Source organism: Centroberyx affinis, unplaced genomic scaffold, assembly GCF_046629955.1.
Source record: "Centroberyx affinis isolate AG114_WGS23_722 - 3 ecotype Tasmania unplaced genomic scaffold, CSIRO-AGI_Caff_v1 ptg001173l_1, whole genome shotgun sequence".
Classification (NCBI taxonomy): Eukaryota; Metazoa; Chordata; class Actinopteri; order Beryciformes; family Berycidae; genus Centroberyx; species Centroberyx affinis.
Genome location: NW_027279703.1, coordinates 81,235 through 107,920, shown reverse-complemented (window position 1 = coordinate 107,920; position 26,686 = coordinate 81,235). Strand labels below are relative to the sequence as shown.

The 26,686-nt window shown below is 42.1% G+C and overlaps 1 protein-coding gene across 1 annotated transcript in view; it reads right to left on the bottom strand.

Annotated features, from left to right (window-relative positions):
- Window positions 1-26,686, bottom strand: part of LOC139648235 (rho guanine nucleotide exchange factor 10-like protein) — an 80,340-nt gene that overhangs the window by 35,622 nt on the left and 18,032 nt on the right. Inside the window, exons 12-13 of the mRNA XM_071524289.1 lie at window positions 16,833-16,933; window positions 4,052-4,173 (exon numbers count right to left, since the gene is read on the bottom strand). Coding sequence (XP_071380390.1) covers window positions 4,052-4,173; window positions 16,833-16,933 — 223 coding nt within the window. The remainder of the gene's footprint in view (window positions 1-4,051; window positions 4,174-16,832; window positions 16,934-26,686) is intronic.

The window sequence follows — 26,686 nt, the reverse complement described above, 5'->3', positions numbered from 1 at the left end:
TTTCTGAGCTGAGACACAGAAGCTAATCCTCTCAGAAAAAGAGAAAGGAAGCTAACCCTGATGCAGCCCAAACCCTTTTTCCAGTTTGTCATTCTGCACTTCAAAGCATACATGATGAAATCCCCCAAGGTATTATAAGAGCTCTGGCATAGCACCCATCCTCAACCCTGTCCTCTCCTAATGCCTCATAAACGGAGTCTGGAAACATGTCCCTTCACTATTTTGAAAGTCTTTGTAGCCTTGGATCTTTAAGAGCCCTTTAGAAATGCTGAGGTCCTTCCACAATGAAGGAGATGTGAATAGTTTGTGAATCATTATGAGGCTATGGAATTCCAGTCTTTACACCGTGAAATACTGCACATGTGCACATCCCTTTGAGAATGGCTAGACCAAGATAGAAACAAGGCATCTATCCTCTTCAAAGATTTGCTGAATGTGCGCTTATATGGAAATAAATTGCACAAGGAAATATATGTGTCCTCCAGAGAGAGAAAGGCACATAATTTAAGGGATCCAGTTCCCAGTGCACTCTGTGACGCCATGGAGCGCCACTTGCTGTACAGCTTGTTGAGCTGTCGGATTGTTGGCCGTCATAAATACATCCATTAGTTTGGCCTCCAGGACTCAGACTAGCGTAGCCCGCTGGACTGAACTGAAAGAAATAGTTGATGGAACAAACCCTATCTCTGTAAGACTCATGCAGTCAGACTGGGAGATGAAAGGGAGCAGCGGATGTGGTCCAGCTTAGTTAAGCACCAGATACTAACAGAGAGCAAATGTCATTTTCACCCATGCCAGCAAAAGAGCTCTATTAAGGCTTCCAGTGAAATGAAAAGTAATACTATTCCTAGACTTTTCAATTTTCTGGGGACAATGGGTTTGCATACAGAATGGTTGGCCAAGTGGTCATTTTGGTACAGTGGTATATTCCAGCATCACAAATTGCACTTAAAAACAAAGTTAAAAATAACAGCCATTTCTTAACTAACGTATTTCAATTTCTGTAAAACAATACAATCCTTTTTTTGTAAGCGGAAAGTCAATGTATTTGCTCATGTAAAGGCATCAGTCCTGTTAACATCTCTACATCATGCACATATAACTCATTTACTAATTTGAAACAAAATTGTACTTTATTGTTCTAGTGACTGATTTGTCCCTTTTAGAAATGTGATACACCTGTCACCATGCCAGCTATCGTCTCTCCTAATAATCCCTCTGCCCAACCACCTCACACCCTCCCTTTGGGCCAACTGCCAAACCTGCTCTGTTTCATCTTTCAAAATGGCAAAGAGGGCAGTGAACAGCTAAAACAGAGCGTGCACAGACTCTTTAACCAACAAGGAACATCAGGATGTGGTTCGTCTATTAAGCAAGACGGTGCCTGATTCTGTGTGCGAGTGTATGTGTCAGAGAGAGAGAAGGAGAGTGAGAATTAGAGAGAAAGAGAGAAATGGAGAGGAGTCAGTCTGCCCCCGCTGTTCTCACTCAACAGAGACTTGTGATAAGGTTTATCTGTGGTGCCTAACGAGTTTGCCCAGTAGCCCTCTCCAGCTCCCACTGAGTGGACCAGGGTGCACAGAGCAACGCGCAGCCAGCAGTGGGTTGAGCTCCCTTAGGTGACCTGTGCATGTTGTTCATGCTACGCTGCTTTAGAACTTTATTTTCTGTAGGAAATGGCTTCGGCCCCTTCGGCCACATCTCTTTTAATCTGGGTTTTCTTTTTTTTCTCCTTTTCTTCATCCTTTCTACTCACTGTAACTCAGACTGCCAAGAGAAGCTGCCAGAGCTGGAGAAAGAGATGTTGCGGAGCTTTGGCACAGAGAGGCGTGTGTGTCCCAGAGGCAGTGGCTGAGGCAGGGATGGAGACACAGAGAGGGAGAGGGGGGCTGCTGCTGAGTTAAGCCCCTAATCACAGTCTGCTCTGCATGAAGGACTTAAAGTCACTCCATTTAATGCTACCTTCTCTTTAGTCAAAAAATTGAAAATATACTTCTGCTTACCTCTTCAGCTCTCTGAAACCCAGGCCTTCATTCCTACACTATACTCAGTCTTGTGATACACAGTTGTGCACAAGAATGTACTCAAACAAGCATGCACACAAATATGCAGACGCATACACACACACGCGCTTGCACACACACCAACACAAACATAAACAAAGCCCTTTCCAGATGCACACATTAGCCTCAACATCATGGCCGACCGTTACGGCCCTTTACAGTAACTAGTATGCATGTGAAAACATGCATGTTCACATTGATACCTGTTATCCTGAGGAGAAAACAGCCATGTGAGACAATTTCATGGTAAACCACATACGTGACTGACATGGCTGCCATGCCCTTCACATGCATGCTCAGGTGCTTCATTTGTTTGTGCTAGAAGTGGAGAACGTGAGCAGATCCTCTGAGACAGCAAGGTCCCGCTGGCTCCAAATATATTAATTGACTTGGCTCTGTTTCCAGCCAGGTGTAACAGACTTTAGCAGAAAACTCCAGAAGGTCTGTGAGATCCTGTGGGAAATCCCCCACCATGTATAAGGCACACTTCTCCACACTTCCAGCTGCTGTTGCACCTCACCCGCCTTTCTGGTCCACATGGCTAGTAGACTATGGGTTGGTGTGTAGGTCTTAATCTAATGTTGGAACATTGATTTATGCTTGGGTATCCCACAGCCATTAAGATAATTGCATGATCGCTTTATAACATCCTCCCCTGGTGGCCATGGTAATTTGGCTCCCCCCACCACCCACCTTGCTCAGTAAGACCCGTAACTGCATTATAGCGATAGAAAATGTAGTGGGAAATATCATCATTCAGCCACTGCAAATTGATTTCATACCATTTTCACTGACTCCCAAAACCCTTTTAGTCTGTCTCTCACCTGTGCTGACCATTTGATCTATGGGAGGCTTCTGCGTCTTAACAGGCTGTATCGATTCAAATTCTTCAGCCGGCATCTTGAGGGGATGCTCTAGTGTCACCTTGTAATTCCTATAGTCTAGGCATTTTTGAGTGAGATCATCCCTGGGACAATGTATTTTTAGCTGTTAGGGCAGGGCAAGTGCACTTTGATTGCCTTCAATGGGAAATGACTGTGTTAAATGGCACTATGATTTCTTTCAACAGAATCCTCACTAAAATAAAAATTCTGCCACCACTGTGTGCTAATGGTGGCTTAAGAGGAGGAGCTAGCTTCCACAAAACTCAAATTGCTTTGACAGATAACAGTTGAGTGCAGGGGGCACTTTCCTAACTGAGCGTAGAGAAACACTAAGTTTGTAAGTAAAAATGGTAAGCTCTGAAAGATGCAGTGGATTACAACTTTGAACTTTGACAGTCATTATGAGATTATGCAGTTGAAAATGTCATCACCTTCATTTTTACATCCTCTCCAAATTAAGGCGCAGTGGTCACAAAGCATAAAATAGGATAAAAAATAAACTAAAATAAGAATTGCTTCTTCCTGTAAGCAAAACAAAATATTCCTACTATAGCTTGCTAAGAGCTTCATCACTGGGAGACATGCTCTCATACCAAAATTGTCTGCACCATAATGAGGTAAAATACAGAAGATATAGTTCATATGTTTGTGCCCCATGTATTTGATTTTGTATTTGGTTTAGTAGTTACGGCTATAACGTTGGCTGTAACCCAAGTCCAGTCTATTGTCTGTTTTACTGAAGTAGTATGGACACTAACACAACAGAACATGAGTGGGCTGAAAACTCTAATGTTTCCCTCCTTATTTAAAAAATGTGCAAGCAGTGCCACTGTAACAACCAACAATTTTATGCTAAATAGTTCATTGTTTGAAAAACAAGTTGGTGCCTAGCAGGTGTTGCACTGTTCATATTTATACACATGGAATACAAATATGGAAAGACCTCCATCAAATCCAATTTAGTAAGTCCTACTGTTAAACCAGGCGTTAAGGGAGAATGAAGCTGACTTAGGTCTTTAGAAACTTCAGTGTGCACAGTAAACCTGTTCTCATCTTAAAAATGTAATTTATTTCTTTGATGTTGAGGTTCTGCAGTACACTCACCTTTCTGTCTGGTGATTTAGTGGCAAAGACAGGCATACAACAGGCAAGTAGTGGACACCAGAATGGGGCCATAGTCTTCCCATCGTCCTCTCCACATAACCACCCAGGTGTATTCTCCTCTCCTGAAACAGGTGAAAAGAACAAGCGTTTGTGTTGCTTCTCAGAGGCTTTACCAACTCGTTGTAGTAGTTTACCAACTTGTTGTTTTGTTGGACTTGTTGACAGCATGCATCCCACTCCCACAGTTGAGCCAAGCTGTAAAATCTCCTTCCTTCAAGCTATTGCAAAACTGCACAAAATAATCAGAAAGACATTTTGCAACCCCCAGGTATGAAATATGAATCGTGTTATTAGCATTCGTGTGTTATAATCAGCCAGAGGCTTATTCTCTGTCGTGGGAGGCGAGGCCCACTACCGCACTGCCAACACAAGGCCTCAATAGTGATTAAACCTGCACTTAATCAACAGTAGGAGTCAGTCCCAGCAGGAAGAATGCAACCGCTGGATTCCAGTTATAATAGAAGATAGATTTGGCTGCTGTGTGCACCATCTCCATGCTCATAGCTCTAAGCCCTACAACAGGTGCACCCCTGACTAGGCACTGGGCAAAGCTGCCAAAGTACTCCCATTATGTAATTTTGTAATTGTCAATTTCAACTTACGGAAACTAAATTGTGCAGCAGTTTAACAGCTTGTTATAATTTGCTCCCTGGGTCTTTTTGAATACATCAAATTGAAATAAGCTACACGTTTACCTGTAGTTTGTTTGCAAAGCAATATCATCCCAGATGCATAAGTCCCATTTAGTTTGAAAAGTGCACATCCAGCAGTTTGTTTGACAAGAAGTGTTGTTTACTCGATGTTTCTGTGGCAAGCAGGTATGTAGCGCACCTAAGGGCCAATTAGATGAGCTTGCACTGACCGGCAGTCCAGTGCCAAAAGTTCTCAAATGGGTTTCATTTAGCTGTCTTGGCCAACCAGATGCAGACACATTCTGTCAGGCGTTCAGTCTTCAAGGAAAAAATCCACCCACACTTTAACACTACCATAACTGGCCAAATGTAGATGGAGCCTGGTCTCCCAAAATTTTGTGAAATGAGCATGATGTCTTAAAATGCAAATACATGCTCTGTACTCGAAAAGTGAGAGAAATACTTTTATGTGAAGGAGACACGTCCCAGCTCATGCAAAACAAAAAATCTCCTGTGAGTGAAGTTTACATGACCAAAACCAAACCCTAATAAAACACAACCATGATTTAGGAAATCATGGCTGTGTTTTGTTAGGAACCTAACCCTAAACAAAGCTGTTTTAGTTGCCTAAACCTAAACCTGACCTTAAAGGTTTTGGTGTCAGTCCCTCAGAATCAAAGAGCAAAGGGCTTCTTTCTAGACTCACCATTTTGCACCGACGTTAAACCTTACAGGGAGAAATCCATCATAGAATTGGCAGAGGTATCTATTTTCTCCAGTGACAGTGGCCAATTTGCAATGCAGCAACAAGACATGTTACGGTTTGAGTAAGGGGCGCGGACCCCATCATAGACACAACCTAATGTTCAAAAACTAGCTAGCTATATTTAGTACATGCTTTGATTTGAAAGCAGTAAGTTCAGGTACATTCTTTGGGGGTTGTTGAAAGACATTCTGAAAAAAATCATTAATATCATAGCATTAAAGAAATCACTAACTGAAGTAGAAGTAGACGAGACAGGCTGAGGGGAGGTTGGAACACCAAAAAGTAAATTATAACACTTCATCACAAAATAACTCCTGGAATGCACTGAAGAACACAGATTAATGTCCAACAGTGTAAGAGTCTCAAAGGGTTTTCTTTCCTTTAAGAAGTTGTTCTGTTACAGCACTGGCTTCTTCCTACTTGAGTAACTGAGCTGCTGACCTATCTCGCACCATTAATATGCTTTGGATAACAACATCAGCTACATGGCAAAACTGTTACATAAATGTAATGAACCTCTACTGGGTTAAACAGATCACAGATAAGTGATCTTAGCAATGCAAAGACCTCCGGTACAAAGCCTGACTACATCTGACTAAATCTTAAACCTATAAGAAACAGGGCAGAAAGGAAACAGAACATGATCGACACATAATGACTTTCTTCCTTTTGTGAAGTTGAAGGGGAACTTGAGTGAAATCTTGAGGAGTTGTATGCAATATGAAAGACACATGGAAAAGTTTACATGGCGTATATACTTTGAAAACACTGAAACAAAAGAGTGAATGATTTTTCAAGCCAAGAAAAAATTCTAATGTCTATATTCACAATGCTATAATTGAATGGCTTCTTCTGAGGCACTTGATCTGATGTTGCTTTATGTCACTGCCATAAATTGGCATTTGCAGTAAAGCTGAACAAGCCGCACCAAGCTAAGCACAATACAAATACAATCCATAAGTAGTTCATCTCTTGTGCAAAGCTGTGACTAAAGCAAGCCTGCTGTCAGCGAGGTTACTTTGAAAACAATCAAAGTTTTGAATCATTCAGTCATTTATATTTACAGTCATCTCAAACTGTGGAGTGTTCTTTAATAATTTATTTCTGGGGGGGTTGGCCTCTGGGCTGCCCGTCTCTGAGCGAGCCCCTGCCAGGATGCAGAGAGGTGTAGGGTCATTTATTAAAAGACTTTAATTGAGGGCAGTTTGCCAGTAACTGCTCCAGGTGGGGCATCAGGTCCAGCGATTTTCCTTTACCCCTGAGTACTCATCAACTTTCTACAGCTAATTATTAGATTAGCATAAATAACGTTCCGTGCGGGTATGCTGACATTATTTGCCAGTCAGTAAAACGGACCTGGTATCCAAATTTAAAATGGCATTAGGAAGAGAAAGAGACAGAGAGATTGAAAGAGAGAGGGAGAGAGAGAGAGAGAGAGAGAGAGAGAGAGAAACCAGTTGTCTGAGAGAACACAAATTAGCCTTAACCTTCAGCCTTTGCCATGTATTAATGATGATGAATAATGGTGAACAAATGATAAGCACAGACCCAAATTGAATATGGCATTAATTAAGGACACACAGGCCACTCACCCCAACACACACACACACACACCTTGTACACCTCGAAATCATGAATGTATTTGCATCGAACTCCAACACACTTTGCAGACAGGAAAACCTAACAAGCAAGAGAGATACTGCGCTGTATGTCGTTCCACTTGAGAAGGATGGCTCTATCTGCAGGAAGATCATTCTCACCTTGATTTGTCAAAAAAAAAAGAAAAACACGGCGCTCTCTATGGATTGTCGGAGCGCTGTGTATAAAACAAATTCTTATCTTGGGGTCAAGGTGGACCAGCTCAAGGATTTTCAATGGCCATTCACAAGGAAGCAAAAATGTTTTCTCTTATTTCTCATGAAAATTCTTAACTGAATCATCATACTAGTCATTCATTGCCGGAAATATAAATAACAACACGTTTAATCAAGTTGTCTTGAAATCTGATCTTTTCCCTATTCCTTAAAGCTGCTACATGTAAGAACATTATCTAGATCAGAGGTTCTCAACCTTTTTCATATCAAGGACCCTAATATAGTACACATTAGAGCCACGGACCCCAGTTTGATGAGATTTTGTCTCTCGGACCCAAATCTGAGAATATTTTTTTTGTTAGATATGATTTTGTCGAGAATTCCATGATTATCTGTATTGTAGGTAGAGAGATAACAGTGAAACTATGATCAAAATAGTCATTTTTCTACATTCTCTAATTGTGTTCACTTGTAAATTAAATAATGCTGAAGTTTAACAATTCATCAATTTGCTGGGGACCCCCTGGAACCCCCTCAAGGACCTCTGGTGGTCCCCGGACCCGACGTTGAGAACCACTGACCTAGATATATCATTCTTTAATTAATTTTGGCTTAAATGAAATGAAATGACTGCAGGAAATGAGACTATCACAGAGACTCTTGGTTGCTGTGTTCTTTCATATCACATTTACCATAAATAATGTTCACGTTAGCCTTCTAGTTGTAATTGCAAGTAGGACGTAGTTTTTGTGGCCTCCCACATGCACTGCAGCAAATCCACCGATGCCAGCAGTCGATTGTAAAAATAATAACGATCAGTTCACACTAACGCAATCAACTCTGTTTATGAAAAGCCAGTAATGTCTACTGCAGTTCGTTTATGCATCATTTTAAATGCATAAATACAATTATTTTGGATGTGGACGTCCCAACGAGTTAAACACGTGAGCGCTTCCAAGTTGTAGCAGTGTCATCCCGCTCTTCCACTTCTTCCGATATGACATGAATGAGGCATAAACCAAAACAGGAAGAGGACTGCCTCACTTTCAATGAACAGCATGAAGCTACTCAAAATTGCAGATGGTGGAGCCATTGAAAAAACACCACTCCCAACAGCTGTACCCTCTTCAATAAAACACAAAAAGAAGCCTTTGATGGAGGAGGCAAAAAGAGCAAAGAAGGAGGGTGACAGAGCCTGGGGGAAGACCGGAGTGAATCGGTCAGACATTCACTGGTTGGAGAGAGCTGAAGAGGTTCAAGACCGACATAGAGAGGCGAAGTCTGATGTAATTTTGTAGGCTGGGGGGCGTAAGTGGTGACTCAAGGGGTCGCCTTACTCATCAAATTTCAAATTCTACTGGTAGAAGCATTAAATTAGGTGAAAAAATCTGCCAATGTTATAATATTTCACGTTATCGTGATACTCACGTTTGCAGCAAGTTGGAAGTGAAACTGGACTGAAATCTACGGTTGGGCCGATCTGCTCCTTGCATCAGACAATATGCAGCTCCACAAATCGCTGACAGGTGATAGCATCGTTGAGCATGCAGAGGTCTTACGCTCCTATTGCCATACTGACACTCTCTGGCCAGAAAGCTGCTCAGCTGTCCAGGGCCCTCATTCTCCGCTGCACTTGCACAGTTGATCCAACATTAGCTTCCAGCTAGGCTATCGCAACTTTTTTAAACTGGTTTTTACATGGAAAACCGACAAGTGCACACTTCATACCAACTTGGACAATGGTTTGGATCTTTGATAACAAGACCATAGCATTGGAATTGGATTTTTAAAGGTATAACTCACTGTAATGCACATTTGCATTACAGTGTAATGTACACTACGTTGACTAAAACCTGTAAAAACACTGGCTTAGGGTATTTCAAAAAGACAGTGTGAGTTTTTTTCTGCGGCATGTAAGCTATTCTCTCCTAAAATGGCAGGCAGAGAGAGGAGAAGAGTTCGCTCATCTACAGGTTTATAGTACAAGTGGCGAGTTACATTGTTACTTTGTTATATCAAGCAGAACTAGGATTTTTTTAGCCTAAAAAAGTCAGTTAAAAGCGCGCACAGCTAGTTCTGCTATGGTATACCGTGGCTACTACTTGCCCATTACTACACTATGCCAAATTTACATAAACTATCATCTTTCCCATCACAATGTCTCAACCATCATCGCTATCAGTTTTTGTTGACAGACGATGGCATCGTCCCTCGGCCCAACCCTACTGAAAACTAGTGAAATAATATCATCCCATTGATTTTTTTTTTTTAACTTTTTTTATTGATTTTTTTGCTGAAGAATTTATAATCAACTGCCCTCTGTGGCCCTTTATTTATTCTCAATGGTAATTAAAGGCAATCTATAAATGGTGGGATTCCACAAGGTGAGAGCTCAGGTTAATCCATCTATTGTGTACTCACTCCCAGCCAATATATAACAACATCATTGGAGAGGAGGTGAAAAGATATGTGTGTGGAGGGTTAGAATACTAAGTAGGGGGATTTAGTTTCTCAGTTTCTTTATTCCAATCATGCTTTTGTTTCAAGTCTTTTGCTGATGAAGATTAATTTGCAGAGCATGGCGCTCTATCAACCCTGGTGACACAAAGGGCAAAGATATAGACTAATTAAATACACCAGTGCAATTGATATTTCCCACGGATCAATGCAAGTGTGGGATCTGTTAATTAAATCCGTGATAATGTTTACTCATCATAAGCATTTCCCATGTTTGAGCACAGCGAGATAGGAAGATAATCTTTGCTGTCTGACAGATTAATTTTAGGGCTAAGGGAAAATCCTTCCAGCACAGAGTTAGTGAATGCCTTTTTTCTGAAGGGGAGGGGGGTGGGGGTGGGGGGGTGCTTACTGTATATCAAAAGCGTTATCAAAAAGGAAATCTTTTCAGTTTTTTTCATCAAGTAGGCGTACCGCTTTAATAGCACAAAATAAAAAGCTAGATGCTGTACGCGTGATACAGCTAATGTTATTTGAGCGAATGCAAATAATCACAGTTACCATAGCAACCGAGCAAACTTAATTCTCCGGGTAATGAAAGCGCAGTTTCCCCTAAAGCCTACGCAGCGGGGTGGATATAGCAACACCCCTCCCACTCCCCACACCCCCCTCCCCCCTTGCTCATCTCCTGTGCGGTATACATCGCCATGGCACAGGTTATCACACAGTGGATTAAGAAGGCGTGTCAGAGTGTGTGCCAGAACCTCCAAGCCGCACTCCACTCATCTATTGATCCGCGTGCGAGGGAAAGAGGGAGAGACTGACACACTTAGCAGCGTAACCGCGGGCAACAGCCCCCTGCCTGCCCTCTGTTCCCTGCGGTGGGACTGATTGCTTGTCTCAATCATCCTTTCACCACCCCACCCCACACTCCCACACACACCCTCAGCATCTCCCTCTCGCTGCCCTCATCCATTCCTCTGCTTCTGTCTCCGACTTCTCGGCTGCAATCTCTCATGATTTGACGGCCTCTTGTTCTTCGTGTGAGGGCCGTCAAAGTCTGCAGCCTTAACCTCGTCTGATAGGGCTGGGACTGCATTCATGGTAGGAAGCAATTAATTCTGCAGTGAGAAAGCCCATTAATTAGGCAATGCTTCTGGCTATTTCACGAAGACCCTTCAGAAACAGTAGGGCCGCTCCGAGAGGCATAAAAGATGCAGTGGCACATATTGCCGCACATGCCAGGTTATTAATGGACCCCAGGGCTCCCGGCGAAGCGCCACCGTGGGGTAATTCTCACTTTCTATTTCAAGGCCTCATAACTACACCACATGTGGTTGCAAAAGTGACAAATGCTGTTTACTGGGAACGTGTCTTATTGGGCTTGGCTGCCATATTATATCATGTAAAGCCTCACTGCTAGAGCAGCTTCAGCATCCCGCTTAAGTAGAACTATCTCCATTTAAACTTTTTTAAATCCACGTTGCCGGCTGCAAAATGTTGCGGAAATGCTCAAGGCACAAAGTGTTTAGAGAGAATCTCACGGAATTAACAAGCCAGAAATGGTGCCAGTTGCCTTTGTTTCGTTTATGGGCAATGCACTGGTATGGCTTATGTGCTGTGAATGTATAGCATAGTTTATAATATGGTACAAAGGAATGTCAAGGAAAGCCATTGATATTCATATGTGTGGGACAGGCAGGGCTATGAAATACAGCTGAGGGACATAATTGCGTTTCCTCTAAATGGAGGTAACAGGATAAACATTGGTGTGAAGATGAGTCTGGGAAAATGAGTTTTGTGATGTCTAATCACTCACTAAATCATGCATGAGAACATTTGCTATTTGCGGCGTCCACCATTCGGGGACATTTTGGAGCATGGCACCCATTTCAAGCTAAACTAGACCATGGTTCGGTGGGTTTGAAATGCTGATTCAACTGTAGGTCTCCCCCGAGCACACGGCAGACCTGCATCCGCCCGCAATGACGAGAGAGCCTCTATGACACCAGGCCATCCGTGAAATTAAATCAACAACTCCCTTATTGTAATTACATTTGGTTAAATGGGAAGGCAAAGAGTGGGTGTAATGCAATTAACATGTAATTGTCATCCTGGCCAGGTTGGTGCTGATCTATTTCCCCCTGGGATTCAAGGAAAAATGTTTCCAGGCTTTTTCCCCTCCTCTGCGTTTAAACGAATGATTACACAGGTGCCAATGTGTCACGATGCTGTGTATAAGTATGGTCATGAGAGAAGAAATGTATGTGATCTAGACGCAACTGCAAATTGTGAGCTTTGAATTATAAGGTTCTATCTGACTTTTTTTTATCAAAATTGAGTTATCCACATATTCATGATCTTTGAATGTTACTTCACGCTTCTGTGGTGTTATATTTTAAATAAGAACATTTTGGAGTTAAATATTTAAAACATAGAAGGCACAGTTTTGTCAGATGGTGTGTCAAATCGTTGATGCTCGATATCGCAGAGCTGTACTCTACCCAGATAGAACCGAGCTCACGAAATGCCAAATCAATCAAGCAATCATTTATCAATAACTTATTCCTGACTTCACTGGATACAGTTTGTTTCATTTAAAACTCAGCCTGATCTCATATCGAGTGAGTAGTTGTAGATACGAAACGTAATGCAACCTAGTGTATACATTTTGCTTCAAATCTGATCATCCGCGTTTAATTCCCAACTTGTGAAGTTTTCTGCAGTAAGTAAAGTTTCATATTCAGTAAAGGTTTTTCTGATGACCATGAACTTACCCTAACCTTAAAGTGATGTTGAACTTTGGTAGTACCATGGGTTGTGCAGCTTCCTGGACATGATATAACCCCAAAATCAGCGATCCTCTGATATCTGATGCTCCGGTAGAGACAATTGGAGAATTGCGTTTTTTTCCTGTCTCCATTCACTGCTATTGTATGGAGGAACAGGTCTGAAAATCACACTTCTAACACATAAACGAATGCGAACAAAGCAGAATCTGACAATATATGAAAGCTAGTCATGCTGCTGAATTGTATTTATATGAATCCCTTTCTTTATGTTTATTAAACCTTTCATGATGGAATGAAGAAAATACTATGTTTACCAATAATTGTAATAATTGTACTACCAAAGTTCAGCATCACTTTAACCAAAGTTGTTTTAGTGCAGTGGTTATACAGCTGGCCATGCATATGTATAGCACAAATCAAGAATACGAGCATTGCATGAGAACACATTGTAAAACTATGGCAAAATTCAAATACAATTGGTGGTTACTTTAAATTCACACTGCAGAAGTGGGCTGTCAACACTGGTAATAGACAAGGGTGTGGGAGTATCACCTTGATATAAACCTTTATAAAGTAAATTCATAGCTTATATTTTAGTAAGTAGCATCAGACTGATGTGTGTTACACAGAAAGGTATTACCCAGAAAATAAAATCGAATCAATCATGAATATGAATATTCTTGATTGGTTGTTGATTTGAGTTCATAGTTTATTCAAAATAACACATAATAACATAATCACTGGGGATAGTCCCTTATGCAGGTAAAGCACTTTGTACATTTCTAAAATGCTTTGTCACTCGGTCCAAGTTGCAAAGCTGCTATTTTCGTTTTTTTGACCTCTCCACTCAGACAATCAATAGCAAAGTGTCAGCAGACACCATTATTAGCTAATCACCATAAAACATTTCCATTAGCCTTGGTTTGCGTGAGATTGCAAATGGAGAGGGTTGACGCTATGTGGGCTGTTTATGAATACATATGTATGTATCAGCTATTAGTGAAAGGTGAATACAAAAGGGCGCCTGCTAATTGCGGTGGAAGTACAAAGCTAAAAGTAAAGCTGAGGACAATCTGTATACTGTTGTACCTTGTTCCACTTGCTTACAATATTCAGCTCAATATATATAACCCCCCCACCAACCCACCCACCCCCGCCCCTCTCTCTCTCTATGGCCCCGGTTATATTTGGTACCCTGGATAAGATTTTGGACTGCAGAGTTTTTAAAAGTGCAGCAAAACAGGGTGGAAAAACAACATCTGTGTGGGGGAATCATCTCCAAGGAAGTCTCAAGTGCCAAACCTAATGATGGGAATTAATTTCTAATTTAAATTTAAGATCTTACTCAAAAACAAAATGCAGGCTTCTCAAATTGTACTGAAATTATTTGTGCATTTTATTTTATTTGAAAAAAGATGGGACTTGGTCAGAGCAAGATTACAAAAATATGTACACATATTTATTTATTTAGTTTTACTTTATCTTCTTTTTGTCTTATACTGTTGAATTTGAATTTTTTTTGGGGGGGTGCTTTATATGTTGCGCCTGGTCTGTTTTTCTTATTTTTTTTCTTTCCAGGCTAAATAAAAAGATATTCATGTATTGAATGTGGAATATGATTACTGCTTATGGAATATTGTAAATTAACTTTGTAATATAAAGATGATGACACAATAAAATATTAAATATATATACTGTATATAGTTGTACATGTTGTCATTGACTTTAACAAGAGATCTGTAACTCAATGTGAGAGTGAAAAAATGTCCCAAGTATTGATATCCTCAATATACTGTATAAATATTTAGATTTTGTGTTATACTTTATTTATCCCCAAAGGAAAATCTCTCATTTGACTTCCCTCCTCCAGCAGCTCTCCTGGAGCTGGCAGGGGTTCAGTGCCTTGCTCAAGGACACTTCAGCAGAGTGGATGCTTGCTGTCAAGGGTGTCTTGCACTTTCCTCTTTCATGATCATTCTTTGGTCACGCGACTATTTGCGTGGGACCGACGGCCTGAACACCTGCGCTCCTCACACTTGGCTGCTTGTAACCTTGGTGATGATGGAATTGAATCTTATTTTACTGTTGCACTCATGATAAGTGACTCTGGAAGGGAGCGATAGCTAAAAGCCTAAAATGTAAACATGCAAGATTAGTCTATTCATCTGAAACTTGTGTAAGTCATAAAAAAAAGCATAAAAAAGACTTTAATTTTAGCTTTCCAAATACATAGAGGAGTAGAGACAGTCTGTGACAAGGAGAAGTGCTCAAGGCAACGAGCTAGTAGGAGAGGATGACAAGGAAGGGGTGGGCGGTGCTGAAAATGGTGCCATTATGGCAAAGTCAATCAATGTAGTGAAAACAATGTGTCTAATATTGATATGTTGATAATTATTTGTTTCATCCCATGTCTTAAGGGTGTGGAAATGTATTTACATCCCAAGACAGCGAGAAAATGAGAGGGGGTTGCAGGAAGGGTTTGATGTTTTCTTTCCAAATAGAAGCCAAATAAATGTTTATTGAATGAATTTTAGGAAATGGACTTTTATTTTATTTGACAATGGCAACAGATTTTTTTTTCCTGTTCTGTACAATTCATGCTGTGATTTTGATGGTCTCTATAAACATTATTATGGCATACAGCTCCTCATCCGTATGACAGCCATGGATGACTTGCATGGTTTCGCTTTGAATGTCATCTATGTCCACGCACGAGCCATATGGGAAGGGAGCTGCATGCTGTAACGATGCCACTGTCCTCATCAGTAACACTGCTGTGTTGCTGATAAAGGTGTGAGCAACAAGGCAAGACTGTGGATGTTGCGCTTCACTGCAGCCAAAGGATCCACTCCGCTCAGCCTGATGTTTTTGATGCAGTTTTGACACAAACCACACTGCAAGCTCTGGTGGAGAACCTACAGATGTATTCTATGCGTCATGCACCCCTTTCTCCGCTCTGTGAAAGGAAGGCCAGCAGGATTGCGTGCTCTTTTCATTGCAATGCAGAAGGACAGAGCTATTCAACATATAGAGAGAAGCAAACTCTAAGGACAAATTCTGTAAAGCACACAAGACATTTCAGGCTCTCCATTGACCTTCTCCAGACTCCACTGGGCCTCCCTTGGATACTAACCACACAATAATCGCATCTCTGGCCACTCAATTAAGTGGGAGATTTCATTTTTTGTCATTTCATGTTCTTCCAATAACTTCCTTTGAAACCTTTACAGATCTCTGTATGGGAGGTCACAGTGACGGCCTCTGGGACATAAGCATCCGCAACACAGAGAGTGGAGCTAGTCGCTAGCGCAGCACCACATGAAAAATTGAATACACAACAAACTCAGAGTGTGCATGTGACAAAGAGGAATGTTCAAGGCAACCAGGGGAACAGGAAAGGATGGGGGGATGGGGGGGGGGGGTTTAAAAATCGTGCCATCATGACCAAGTAAGCAGATTAATGTCCTCGGTAGTCCCGTCTCTGCTTTTGCCAGTGGCTCACAGCATGCATTGATGAACCCCAGAGAGGAGGACCTCCTGTACTACAGCGTGGTCAGACTGCATAGTGGGCACAGGCCCGGGCAGGGCAAGGCGAGGGGTGGAGGCACGAGGATGGGAGGATAAAAGAAAGAACTGTGCTGCTCCCTGCTGGGCATGGTCTGCCCGTTTTATTTCTTCCAGTACTGGATGTTGACCACTGCCAAATTTCAGAGTTTGAGATATCCAAGGTTTGAGAAAAGTGACACTTGCACTTACAAAAGATCTCTAGTGCAAAATGAAAACAAATTCCAATGCTTTTTCAAGGACAGTAGGCGACCAAAGTCGTTAGATGACAAAATGATTATACCTTCACAGTCTGAATCCTCTGCCGAACGATGAGCCTCGGGTAATGTTTGTTTCCGAAATGGATAGATAGCGTCTTAGAATACAACTTGTTAATTCAACACTGTTCAAACAGTCTGCCTCTTTCCTCAGCTCCTACACTTTACTTGACCCCATTTGAGAGTCTTGCCTTTTCCCTGATTATATAAGTCATAACACCAGTTTTGCGCTTAACCAATAGAAACTAAAGCAAACAGTGATGACGTGTCTGAGTGTCCAACTTAAGATATTGTTATTACATTTCACTGTATTGCATCACCCTATTTAGATAGCGATGACGTAGTAATCCAATCTGCGTGTGTGCCTGTGTGTGTATGTGCGCGCCTGTGTGAGTGTGTGTGTGTGTGTGTGTGTGTGTGTGTGCGTGAGTGTGCTTACGTAGTGCGATCTTGGCCAAGTGCAGACGGTTGACCCAGGAGATCTTACTAAGGGGGTTGGGAGTGTTGAAGACCACCATGAAACTGACAGGGCGTCCTGACCTAGTGAAGAACAAACACACACACACACACACACACAAAATTTATTGTGTTTGTTTGTGACAAAAGTATGTTATTGAGCAATACAGGATATGAATACAGATAAACAGAGCGAGAAGAAACACAAATTTTGGCCAGACCTTGTGTGCATGCGCGTGCATGCATGTGTGTGTGAGAGAGAGAGAGAGAGAGAGAAAGAGAGAGGGAGGGAGAGAGAGAGAGAGGGAGGGAGAGAGAGAGAGAGAAGGTGTTTCTGTGTTCTCCAATTGCTCAGTTTATGCAAATGCACATAAATACATATTTCTGCATTCTCTGTTGAGACCACATTGAGATTAAAAAATTACAAATAAGGCAATTAAGCTGAGGCCGTTCTCAAGTGTGGCTCAGAGTGGACGAACAGGTCGGGGCTCAGTGTCTTGCTCAAGGACACTTTGATAGACACAGCAGCTTCTGTGAGCAAAAATGCAAACGCTCGGTTACAGGACGGTCTTAACCACTAGGTACTCTCTGCCACCATGGATCAAGGTCATTGCAAACCAAAGAGAAAGCTTAATGATTCATGAATTAATGAAGACGTTAAAAAAAAAATATATATATACAAAATAATTCAGCAAAATCTCTAAATTGACTGATGTGGTGTGTCACGCACAACACTGACTAGCCTATTCTTCTATGCATATACGTTTCATTATGGATATATGATTTGAACTTTAACAAGAGTTGAAAAATGTCCTGTCTTTCTCTTCTATGCAAATCATCTGAATGCGGTTTGCTTGAGGCCATGTAACATGCCAAATCACACATCTTTATGCTGGACTTTGTTTACATGATGATCCATTTGGCTGTATTTCGCCGCCTCTGTGCCTACAGTATATGATCATTCAGGTGCTTTTGACAAGTGCTAAATATGCCGTCTTTTGGGATCATTTTGTTTTCTTCCATTCGTACAGAACATGAGCAAATACTAATACAAAAAATTTAACTTTGATCTGTTACTGGAGAAAAACATAGATTGCAGATGGTAATCCAAAAGTAACTGAAAATAACTGGATTACATTTGTGACTTTGTGTTTTCCAGCGGATTGCATTAATAGCTGCAATTGCAACAAATTGTGAATTGCATTTTTTGGAAGTAAACACCCCCAGTACAGGTAGTGGTTGTAGGAAATAGAGAGAGGACAAAATAAATAAATAAAAACAACAAAGTGTAGAGAAAGAAAAGGTTCTGTCACCATGGAGATTTGACAAACGGCACAGTTCTCACCCAGTGTGAACAGAGAAATGTGGAAGCGAAGGCCACATTCTGCCGCCAGCCAAGGCTGACCGTGAGCGCTGCGAACACAGAGTCACGACTACACTGAGATCAAAGAATAAAAGAGAACAGGAAAGAAAAGCAAAAAGACAGGTGTTAACACAAAGAAAACCATGAAGCCCACATAAAACTCCATCTAATTTTGCTCTCTCTCTCTCTCTCCCCATGCTGAGAACGCGTCTTGCTTGGGCAGAATAAGCTCAGTTTGGGCCAATTAGAGGTCACTGCTGTCCAGAAATGCCCTCGCTTAGAATGCAGCAGTCTGGAGAAAAGGCTCAAAAAGGTCAAGTCCAAGATAGATAACGGCGGTCTCTAACGCACTTAGATCTTCGCAAAGATACTTGGGGCCAGGGAAAAAGGGGATCAAAGCCTGAGGTCTTTGATCTTTTTTTTTTTTTCATTTTCTTATATCTTTAAATAAACAAAATGTATCCTCTTCACCGACTCCAGGCTGACTGTCGGTGTAGTGTCCACCTAGTGTAGGTGAGGATAGTTGTTATCATTCAGCACTGACAGCTGGTATCGAGTGGGCTGGTTCTAGGACACCAAATATTTACTGCTGAGCCCAGAAGTGGTAGAAGTAGGCTACACAAATTCCTTACGCAAGTAAAATATAAATACTCAAATATACTAAAAGTTGATGTGCCATTTCAAATCCTTTACTCAAGTCAAAGTATACAAGTACATGGTCTTAAATTTACTTAAAGTATAAAAGCAAAAGTAGTTGTCTAAAAAAGTTATTTCTAATGTTCTAAACTGGTTCTCTGTTGAGTGTTCCTCTGAATCACAGATGAGAAAGAGTCTGCAGTTCTAACGTTAATCCTCTGCTCTCCTGTAGCTTCTCTCTTCTTCATGTTGCTTCTCTCTCTGTCCCTTTCCCTCCTTTTTGGTGTCGCTTTGGTGAACAAGCAGCCAATCACATTTAGCGCTTTCCGGGATGGAAGCTGTCTGATGCGGAAAATTAATAATAATAAAAAAAAAAGAAGTAAAAAAATCAGTTGATGATTTCCCGAGAGTAACGAGTCTGCTTTGAAAATGTAGTGAGTAGAAAGTATAAAGTCTTCAGTGAAAGAAAAACGCAAGTTAAGTACAGATACTTGAAAATCTTACAGTAGGCTACAGTACAATAACAAAGTATTTTTACTTTGTTACTTCCCACCTCTGAAGATGCCATGGCTCTACTTCAATGACACTTCTGTGATGGAACTGGCCCGCTTGATAAGCCAGACGACAAACCTGCCCTCACTCCCTTCTTACTTCTTAGATCCAGAATCAGGTTTCTACATCGGAGACCACCTTACTTCACTACCATAAGGATGTATGTATTTGGAAATAACCAGACGATAACGCGTCTTTCCCATGGGGATCAATAAAGTGCTATCTTATCTTATCTTATCTTATAAAACCAACAATATGTCTTAAAATAAAGCTAGCGATTTCAGTGTGCTTCTGACCGGCTGGTAAAAGTAAAACAAACCTAAAGGAAAAATCCACCCTTGGGCACACTGTTATCCATTTTATTAGGGATGCACCGATATGGAAATTTTGGGCCGATACCGATAGCCGATTTTTTAAACACCACAATCGGCCGATACCGATAGCCTGCCAATATTTTGTTTCGTATTGACCCATTTGTGCCCTGCCAAAATAATCTATATTCTGCGCTTCATTATACTTTGCAATGAATATAGATTTAAGGATCAGCTTTTATTGTAACAACTTTCACATAACCAAAAATGCCCTTTTTGAAATTGAACTAAATAAATAGAAAGGCAAATGAACATATAGATTTAAGGAACATCTTTTATTGTAACATTCTTTCACATAACCAAAAATGCCTTTTTTTAATTAAAATAAACAAATATTTTTACCTCACGCTGATAGGCTGTCCTTCCATTCAAACTTGAACGTCTTTGGAACAGATTAGTGACGCAATATATGTTAATGAGTATCGGCCACTGCCATCGGTGGATTTAATCTTATCGGCCGATGAGCCGATTGTAGTCAACAATGCAAAAATCGTCCATTTCCGATATTCAACCAATATATCTGTGCATCTCTACATTTTATATATTTTTTATTTGGCTGTCTCTGCTGTCAACACAATGTAAAATGGTGGGAAGTAATAATTTTGTAATGCTGAGCGGTATAAAGCGAGACTGGTAGTATCGACAGCGAGTTAGCAGTATATCAGCAGCAGTATAGTACCTGGATGGCCACTGTGTATCCATAGACGGGATTGATCGAGCCTTATTGGGACGACAAGCAGGTTGTCTGGCCATGGATGAGACATCTTTTTAAAGCCCTGAGCAGCTTTCAAAAATAATGGCCCTGTCTCAGTCACCCGTACAACCACTCTACAGTGGTTCTGAAGCAGTGAAAGAATGGGAGAGTGCCAGAGAGAGAGAGCGAGAGAAAAGGGGAGAGGCTAAGGTCTCCGTCAGACACACATAAGGAAGACAATTTCACATTCAGACATCATTAGAAGGTAATTGAGTGGATAACTGTGTGCAGCCTGAAATTCTGCTTCTGTCATACCTGCCGCTGCCCGCTGCAAATTCATTTTCATCTCAAAGAGGAGGAGAGACAGGCAGAAAGAGAGAGAGAGAAACACACACACACAGAGAGAGAGAGAGAGAGAGAGAGAGAGAGAGAGAGAGGTTGCAGACTGGGACAGAATAACGTGAGTAAGATCTCAAACTTCCTTGACATGTTGAAAAAGTGGAGCTTGCACAAAGAAGTGTAATTCACACCATTTGCTGCTTAAATATAGCAGAAGCAATATGCCAGAAGACAAAAGGAGAGAGACAGGGAGTGACGAGAATATAACTGCTCACTCGGTTGTATTGCTGGGGCAATGCTCCATGCCCACACAGCCTCAAACATGCTAAACTGAGCGCAGTCTCCGAGTCCTCCCCCCAACCCCGCTGATTGACAGCCGCAGTGCAGGTGTGGTGCACTGCCAGAATGGAGAAGCAGACTCAGGCACGCTGGCAGAGGGGAGATGAGGAGAGCTGAGAGGCGAGGAGAGTCGGAGAGAGGGAGGGGGAGCGGAGGAGCAGGGGGCAGGGCAGGGCAGGGGAGGGGAGTGAGGCGAGGACCCGGCCCGGCTGATTTATGGTTACGGGTCAGTGCCGAGGCGCACGTGTGACACTAACGCACAAGGACGGGACAGATGTAGGGGTGAGTGCTGAGCGGCAGCCTGTCATGCATCCACCGGTTCACCTCCACTCCCCAGAAGCAGCGAACAGCCAGAGAGGGATACTGAGTCGAGGCCAAAGAGACCGTCCTGTGTCCCTATGGGAGTTTGTTTATCTGAACCCGGATGGACTGGACACTCAGTCATGAGAAACTAAACACTTTAAGAGAAACTAAGAGGGATAGAGAAGCATGCTTTTGACTGGAAGGTAGTCGGTTCAAATCCCAGCACTGAATGGGAGAAACCAGTCAGCCCTCCCCTCCCTCAACAACTACCATTATCTTTCCTGTCACTAAGGGTGTTTTCACGCCAAACATGTTTGGAACAGTTTATTTGACCACTGGAATGTTTACTGGTGGTTGATTTGGACAGTTGAGAACAATGCCAATCAAACTCTGGGCCGCACCAAATAACCGCACTGCGTCCTCTTCTCAGCAAAATGTGTTGCAGTTCATTAAGTGAGAGTGAGAACATAATCTAAACCAACTACGGGAAGCAACCCCAAAACACAAGGTTTTGTGGGTATAAGCAGATGGATGTTGACATCTGGTAGCCAGCAGTTACTGATGCTTGGAAAGCCTAACACAACAAAATGAACCAAGGTAAAACTTGGAGATTCAACATGATGTGAAATGGCTGCTCAATATATAAGGATGAGCACATTTCACAGCTCCTGGAGAGAACAAACAAGAAGCACAAACAGAGCAAAAAGTCCATCATACATTATAGGGAGTGGAGTCAGATTTGTTTTGACCACCACCACCACCACCACTAAAATCTCTAACCTCATGGGATGACAGGTTACCAAAACTCTGTCCAATAAGTAACAACTCTGTAGATGTGGTCATACCCTTCACACAAACTGCTCCAATGGACCTGCTCACTGGCCAACAGTAGCAGCTCCCATGGTATGAATAATGCCGAGCAAACAAAAAAATAGTCCCTGGATAAATAAAGGCTGAAAAAAGTGGATGGGGAAATGATTCATGTACTGTTGTACACTAACGCACAAGGATGGGACAGATGTTAAGCGGGAGCCTGCCATGCACCCACCCGTGACACACCTCCTCTCTCCAGACACACGGAGCAATCACAGAAACCCTTCTGCTCTCCAGACGCTGACATAAGGTCGAAAGGGCCCTCCGGTGCCAGAGCTTGCCCATCTGATCCAGGATGGACTAGACACTCAGGCAGAAAGACCTAGACATGATAGCACTCTTTGGAAATGGGACGCAGATCACTGATGTGGCTATAAATGTGACATGTGATATGACATTCGTGGCGCCTCACAGGTAGCCTGCACAGCCTCCCTAAAAGGGCCCATGACCAATGAAACGAAAGCGGCTACAGGCTAGATTACAGTTCACTGCATGTTCATCTGCCACTTTTTCAGAATCCTTCATGTACCTTTGCATGTTGTGCTAGTGGGATTGGGGTGAAGCAACAAACACATTTGCCGCAACTATGAAATTTGAACTCTATATCTGTCGCTTGCCAATGTGGCCCATGTAACTGTGCCTGTAGTCGCTCCAGCAGACACAGTAAAAGTGGATGTTAATGAACTGCTGTCACACGTAGGCTGGTGCCTTTGAGGCTGCAGTCAGGATTCTCTCCACGTACTCAGTCTGTTTGCAGTGTGGAGGCTGTGATGTGCTGCCTGACTGCAGAGAGACGCTCGCGGCCAGACAGGAGGGGACCAACTCAGTACAGGGGGTCCCTGCTGCGGTCCCACTCTCTCACCCGCAGAGCAAAGGCTCGGCTCTGTGTGTGTCAGTGTGTTCCTATCTGTGCGCGTGTGTGTGTGTGTTTGCGTGGGCTTCTGTGTCTGAGATGCGTGCGTGAGCTGTGTGCATGCATGACTTTGTGAGCAGGTATGAATTCATGTGCACATGTGAACGTGGGCGCGCATTAACGTGCACATCCAGCCTCTGCAAGCATTGTTGTATCCTGTGATTGTTACTGTGATTAGGAACAAAAAAAGCAGGATAGAAAGAGAAAATAAGTGTGTGTGTGTGAGAGAGAGGGAGAGAGAGAGAGAGAGAAAGAGAGAGAGAGCTGCCCACTGTTCTCCCCTGCAATCTGCCACTGCTGCACCCTGGGTAGTGTCAGAATGGTTTGGGCACCCGCTGCGCCACCTGTCACCCCCAGCTCCGAGGCCCACTGCCAGTCCAGCCACCCGCCACCCAGGCCCAGCCTCAATTAGATTGCTATCACACACCCAGCGCTGGCTCTTTTTCCTAAAGGAGCTTCTCTCTTTCAACTGACATTTTTATCTGATCCCTCTCCACACAAACGCTGTGACCATCTCCAAGTGTAATTTCAGCCCAGATCTTGCTCTCTCTGATTTACATTTTTTTTAAGTGTCCCTCAATAGCGGAAAATGATTCTGTTTTGCAACATGCCATACTGTATGCACCCTGATGGGGTTAATACAAATCTACAGCTTGGACAGATGTAAGGGTGGGAAATCTCCTTGTCGATGCAGTTGCTAATGACATTATCACCGGAACTCGGCAAATAGGGTACCCCTTGAAGGGGAATTCGGGGACTCTCTTGTAAGCATGACATCTGGCTCCACCAAACATCTGAGTAAGCAGATTGGCCCTGCAGGCCTGGTGTGACAGCCGACGAGGAAGCTGGGAGATGTGGGGGAACCGATCTGCACAGCTCTGCTGCTCAAGCTGTCACTTTAGCTTGGCTGGGCACAGTTAGGTTCTCCCTGGCTCCCATGCATGAGGCCCCTCCTCTGACTGCCGCTGCCCTGCCGGCACCAAGCCACGTCTTTTGTAGGGATGTACAGATCATCATTCTCTCTCTTTCTCTCTGTATCTCTCTCTCTGTATCTCTCTCTCTCTCTCTCTCTCTCTCTCTCTCTCTCTCTCTCTCTCTCTCTCTCTCTCTCTCTCAAACTTCTCTCTCTCGGCAGGGCTCTCTCTTCTCTCTTCATCACAGTCTCTCTCTCTTTGTCTTCTTCCCTGCCTCTTCCTTATCCTCCACCCACCAGGAGCCACAAAGTGGAATCCATTATAATCTCCCATCATTTTCTATCCCCAGTCCCTCTGCAGAACTCTCAGCTACTCAGACTCTCTTTTCTTGCTATCTTTGTTCCTCGTGTTGTCACTCAGTCATTCAGTAGTTGCTCCACCAGGATCCACTTCAACACGGTAAGTGCTCCAGCTCACCAACGGCCGACCTGTGATGGCTTTACATTTGTACGCTTATGTATAACATGATAACCTGCCAAGGATTGCATACTGTCAGAGAACACTGTTTGTTGTTTTAATGCTGTAAGACTATAAAACATCCTAAATATTGTGCAGTGTCAAATTTTATTAAAGACATAATACTATTATACATAATGCTTGCATCCAAAAAAAAAAGTTGACATTAAGATGATTACATTTTTAAACTCTTTTTTCAGTTGTTCCATTTAGTTAGATAAAGTGGGACAGCATGTTTTAGGTGGGACATCTTTTAGTTGTACTGTTATTGTAATAAAGCAGCCATTTTGAACACTCAGGGTGGGAAACGCTACCCCCAAGATTGGCATATAAAACTGCTGTTACTTCAACACAGCATTGAAGTGTCAGATAGATCTAACAGTTACCAAATTAGCTAGCTATCTCGGGAAAAACAGCCACAATTGCTTGAATTTAGCAGGGAAGTGAGTAGCTAGCTTACCTAGGAAGGATTTGTTGCTTATCATCACCTTTTCTTTATCTCCAGACAATTCCAGCATATCTCAATATTGTATTAATTTAGGATCACTGATATCTGAATTATTTCTCCTAAACTGCCACTTGGGAGCAATAAAGAGATGCACATGAGAATATATATCTGCTTTAAGTATAAGAAGTGTTGAGACAAATAAGAAAAGCAAGATATCTCACTTGCAGATGGCCACACTCATAGACTGCTGATACATTTCTAGATATTTTTAGAGATATTTTTCCTGAGTGATCCATTAGAGACTTACAATAGAGTCAATGCATACTGAGGCATGTAGGGGAACAATTGAAAGAGCTAAGTAAGAGGCATGACATACCAGAGAGAGACAATCCAAAGCTTGTTTCTCAGGAGCAGAATTTCATAAATATGGGAAAATGGTCAAAATGTCATTCTGATTTTAAATAAAACTCACCCATGTCTAGGAGAAGTAAATGAGAGAAAGAGATTTTGGATTTTTTGGATAATGCTTTCCGCTGGGTAGGCTAGACTCTAGTAGCTAGTGATAATGGGTCAAATACATTAAAATCTGAACCTTTTTCATTCATTCATCCATTCATTTCTAATGTTTTTCAGTGGGAAATCTGTGAAATGATAAATGTTTGACATGCATCTTACATACACAACATACCTGGGCTGTACTTGCTCTTCCAGGTTTCAACCCTGAATGTTCAAAATTGTCAATTTGTATCTAGATGAGCTGATTACTAACCAAGACTTCATATACATGGGTGTCATTTGGACATAGCAAAGCCTTGCTCTTGCCATATGATGATAGCCCCAGTGAGTCTAAATTTGATTGTGTAGCTTTTACCATTATAATGGAGAGAAAAAAAAAGTCAAAAAAAAAGTCAAAAAAAAAAGTCACATCAGGGGAGCGTTCAGAACCAATCTTCCCTCTAAATTGTGTGGGTAATTAACATATTAACACATAAATACTGTGTGTGTGTGTGTGTGTGTGTGTGTGTGTGTGTGTGTGTGTAGAGGCTATATATTTGATATATAAAAACTAAAAGTGTATGAAATTGATATTCTGGTAGCCTACAGTTAGGACTTGAATTATAGCACTGAAGTGTAGTATAGAAGATGAATGATGCTGAATGAAATTTGGCTTTGGGCACACTGTACTCAAATGAGTGTCATGCCGTCTGCTAATATGATAACAACATGGATCCTTCTTCTCTGGTTAGGCCAAAGGAGCAATTGATGAATTCAGAAATAAAGTATGTGTTGGGCTAGCATGTTAGAGACTGTAAAGGTTGATAAGATGCCACAGAAGTTGAAAAGGCAAAAAGTATCCCACTTATAATGAATTCATACCCTCAATCCTGAAAAAAGAACATCTTATGAGGGCTATCCATTATTCTATACAAGCATTCAAGGGAATGAATTATATGACTCAGGTAATTACCCACTCACTACAGAATACTCTGTTTCCATCTTTCACTTGTGAAGGGTCAGGAGCAGGCATTTAACTCTGGTTGAGAATAAGCCCAGGGAATATGCTCCGAGGAGCTTT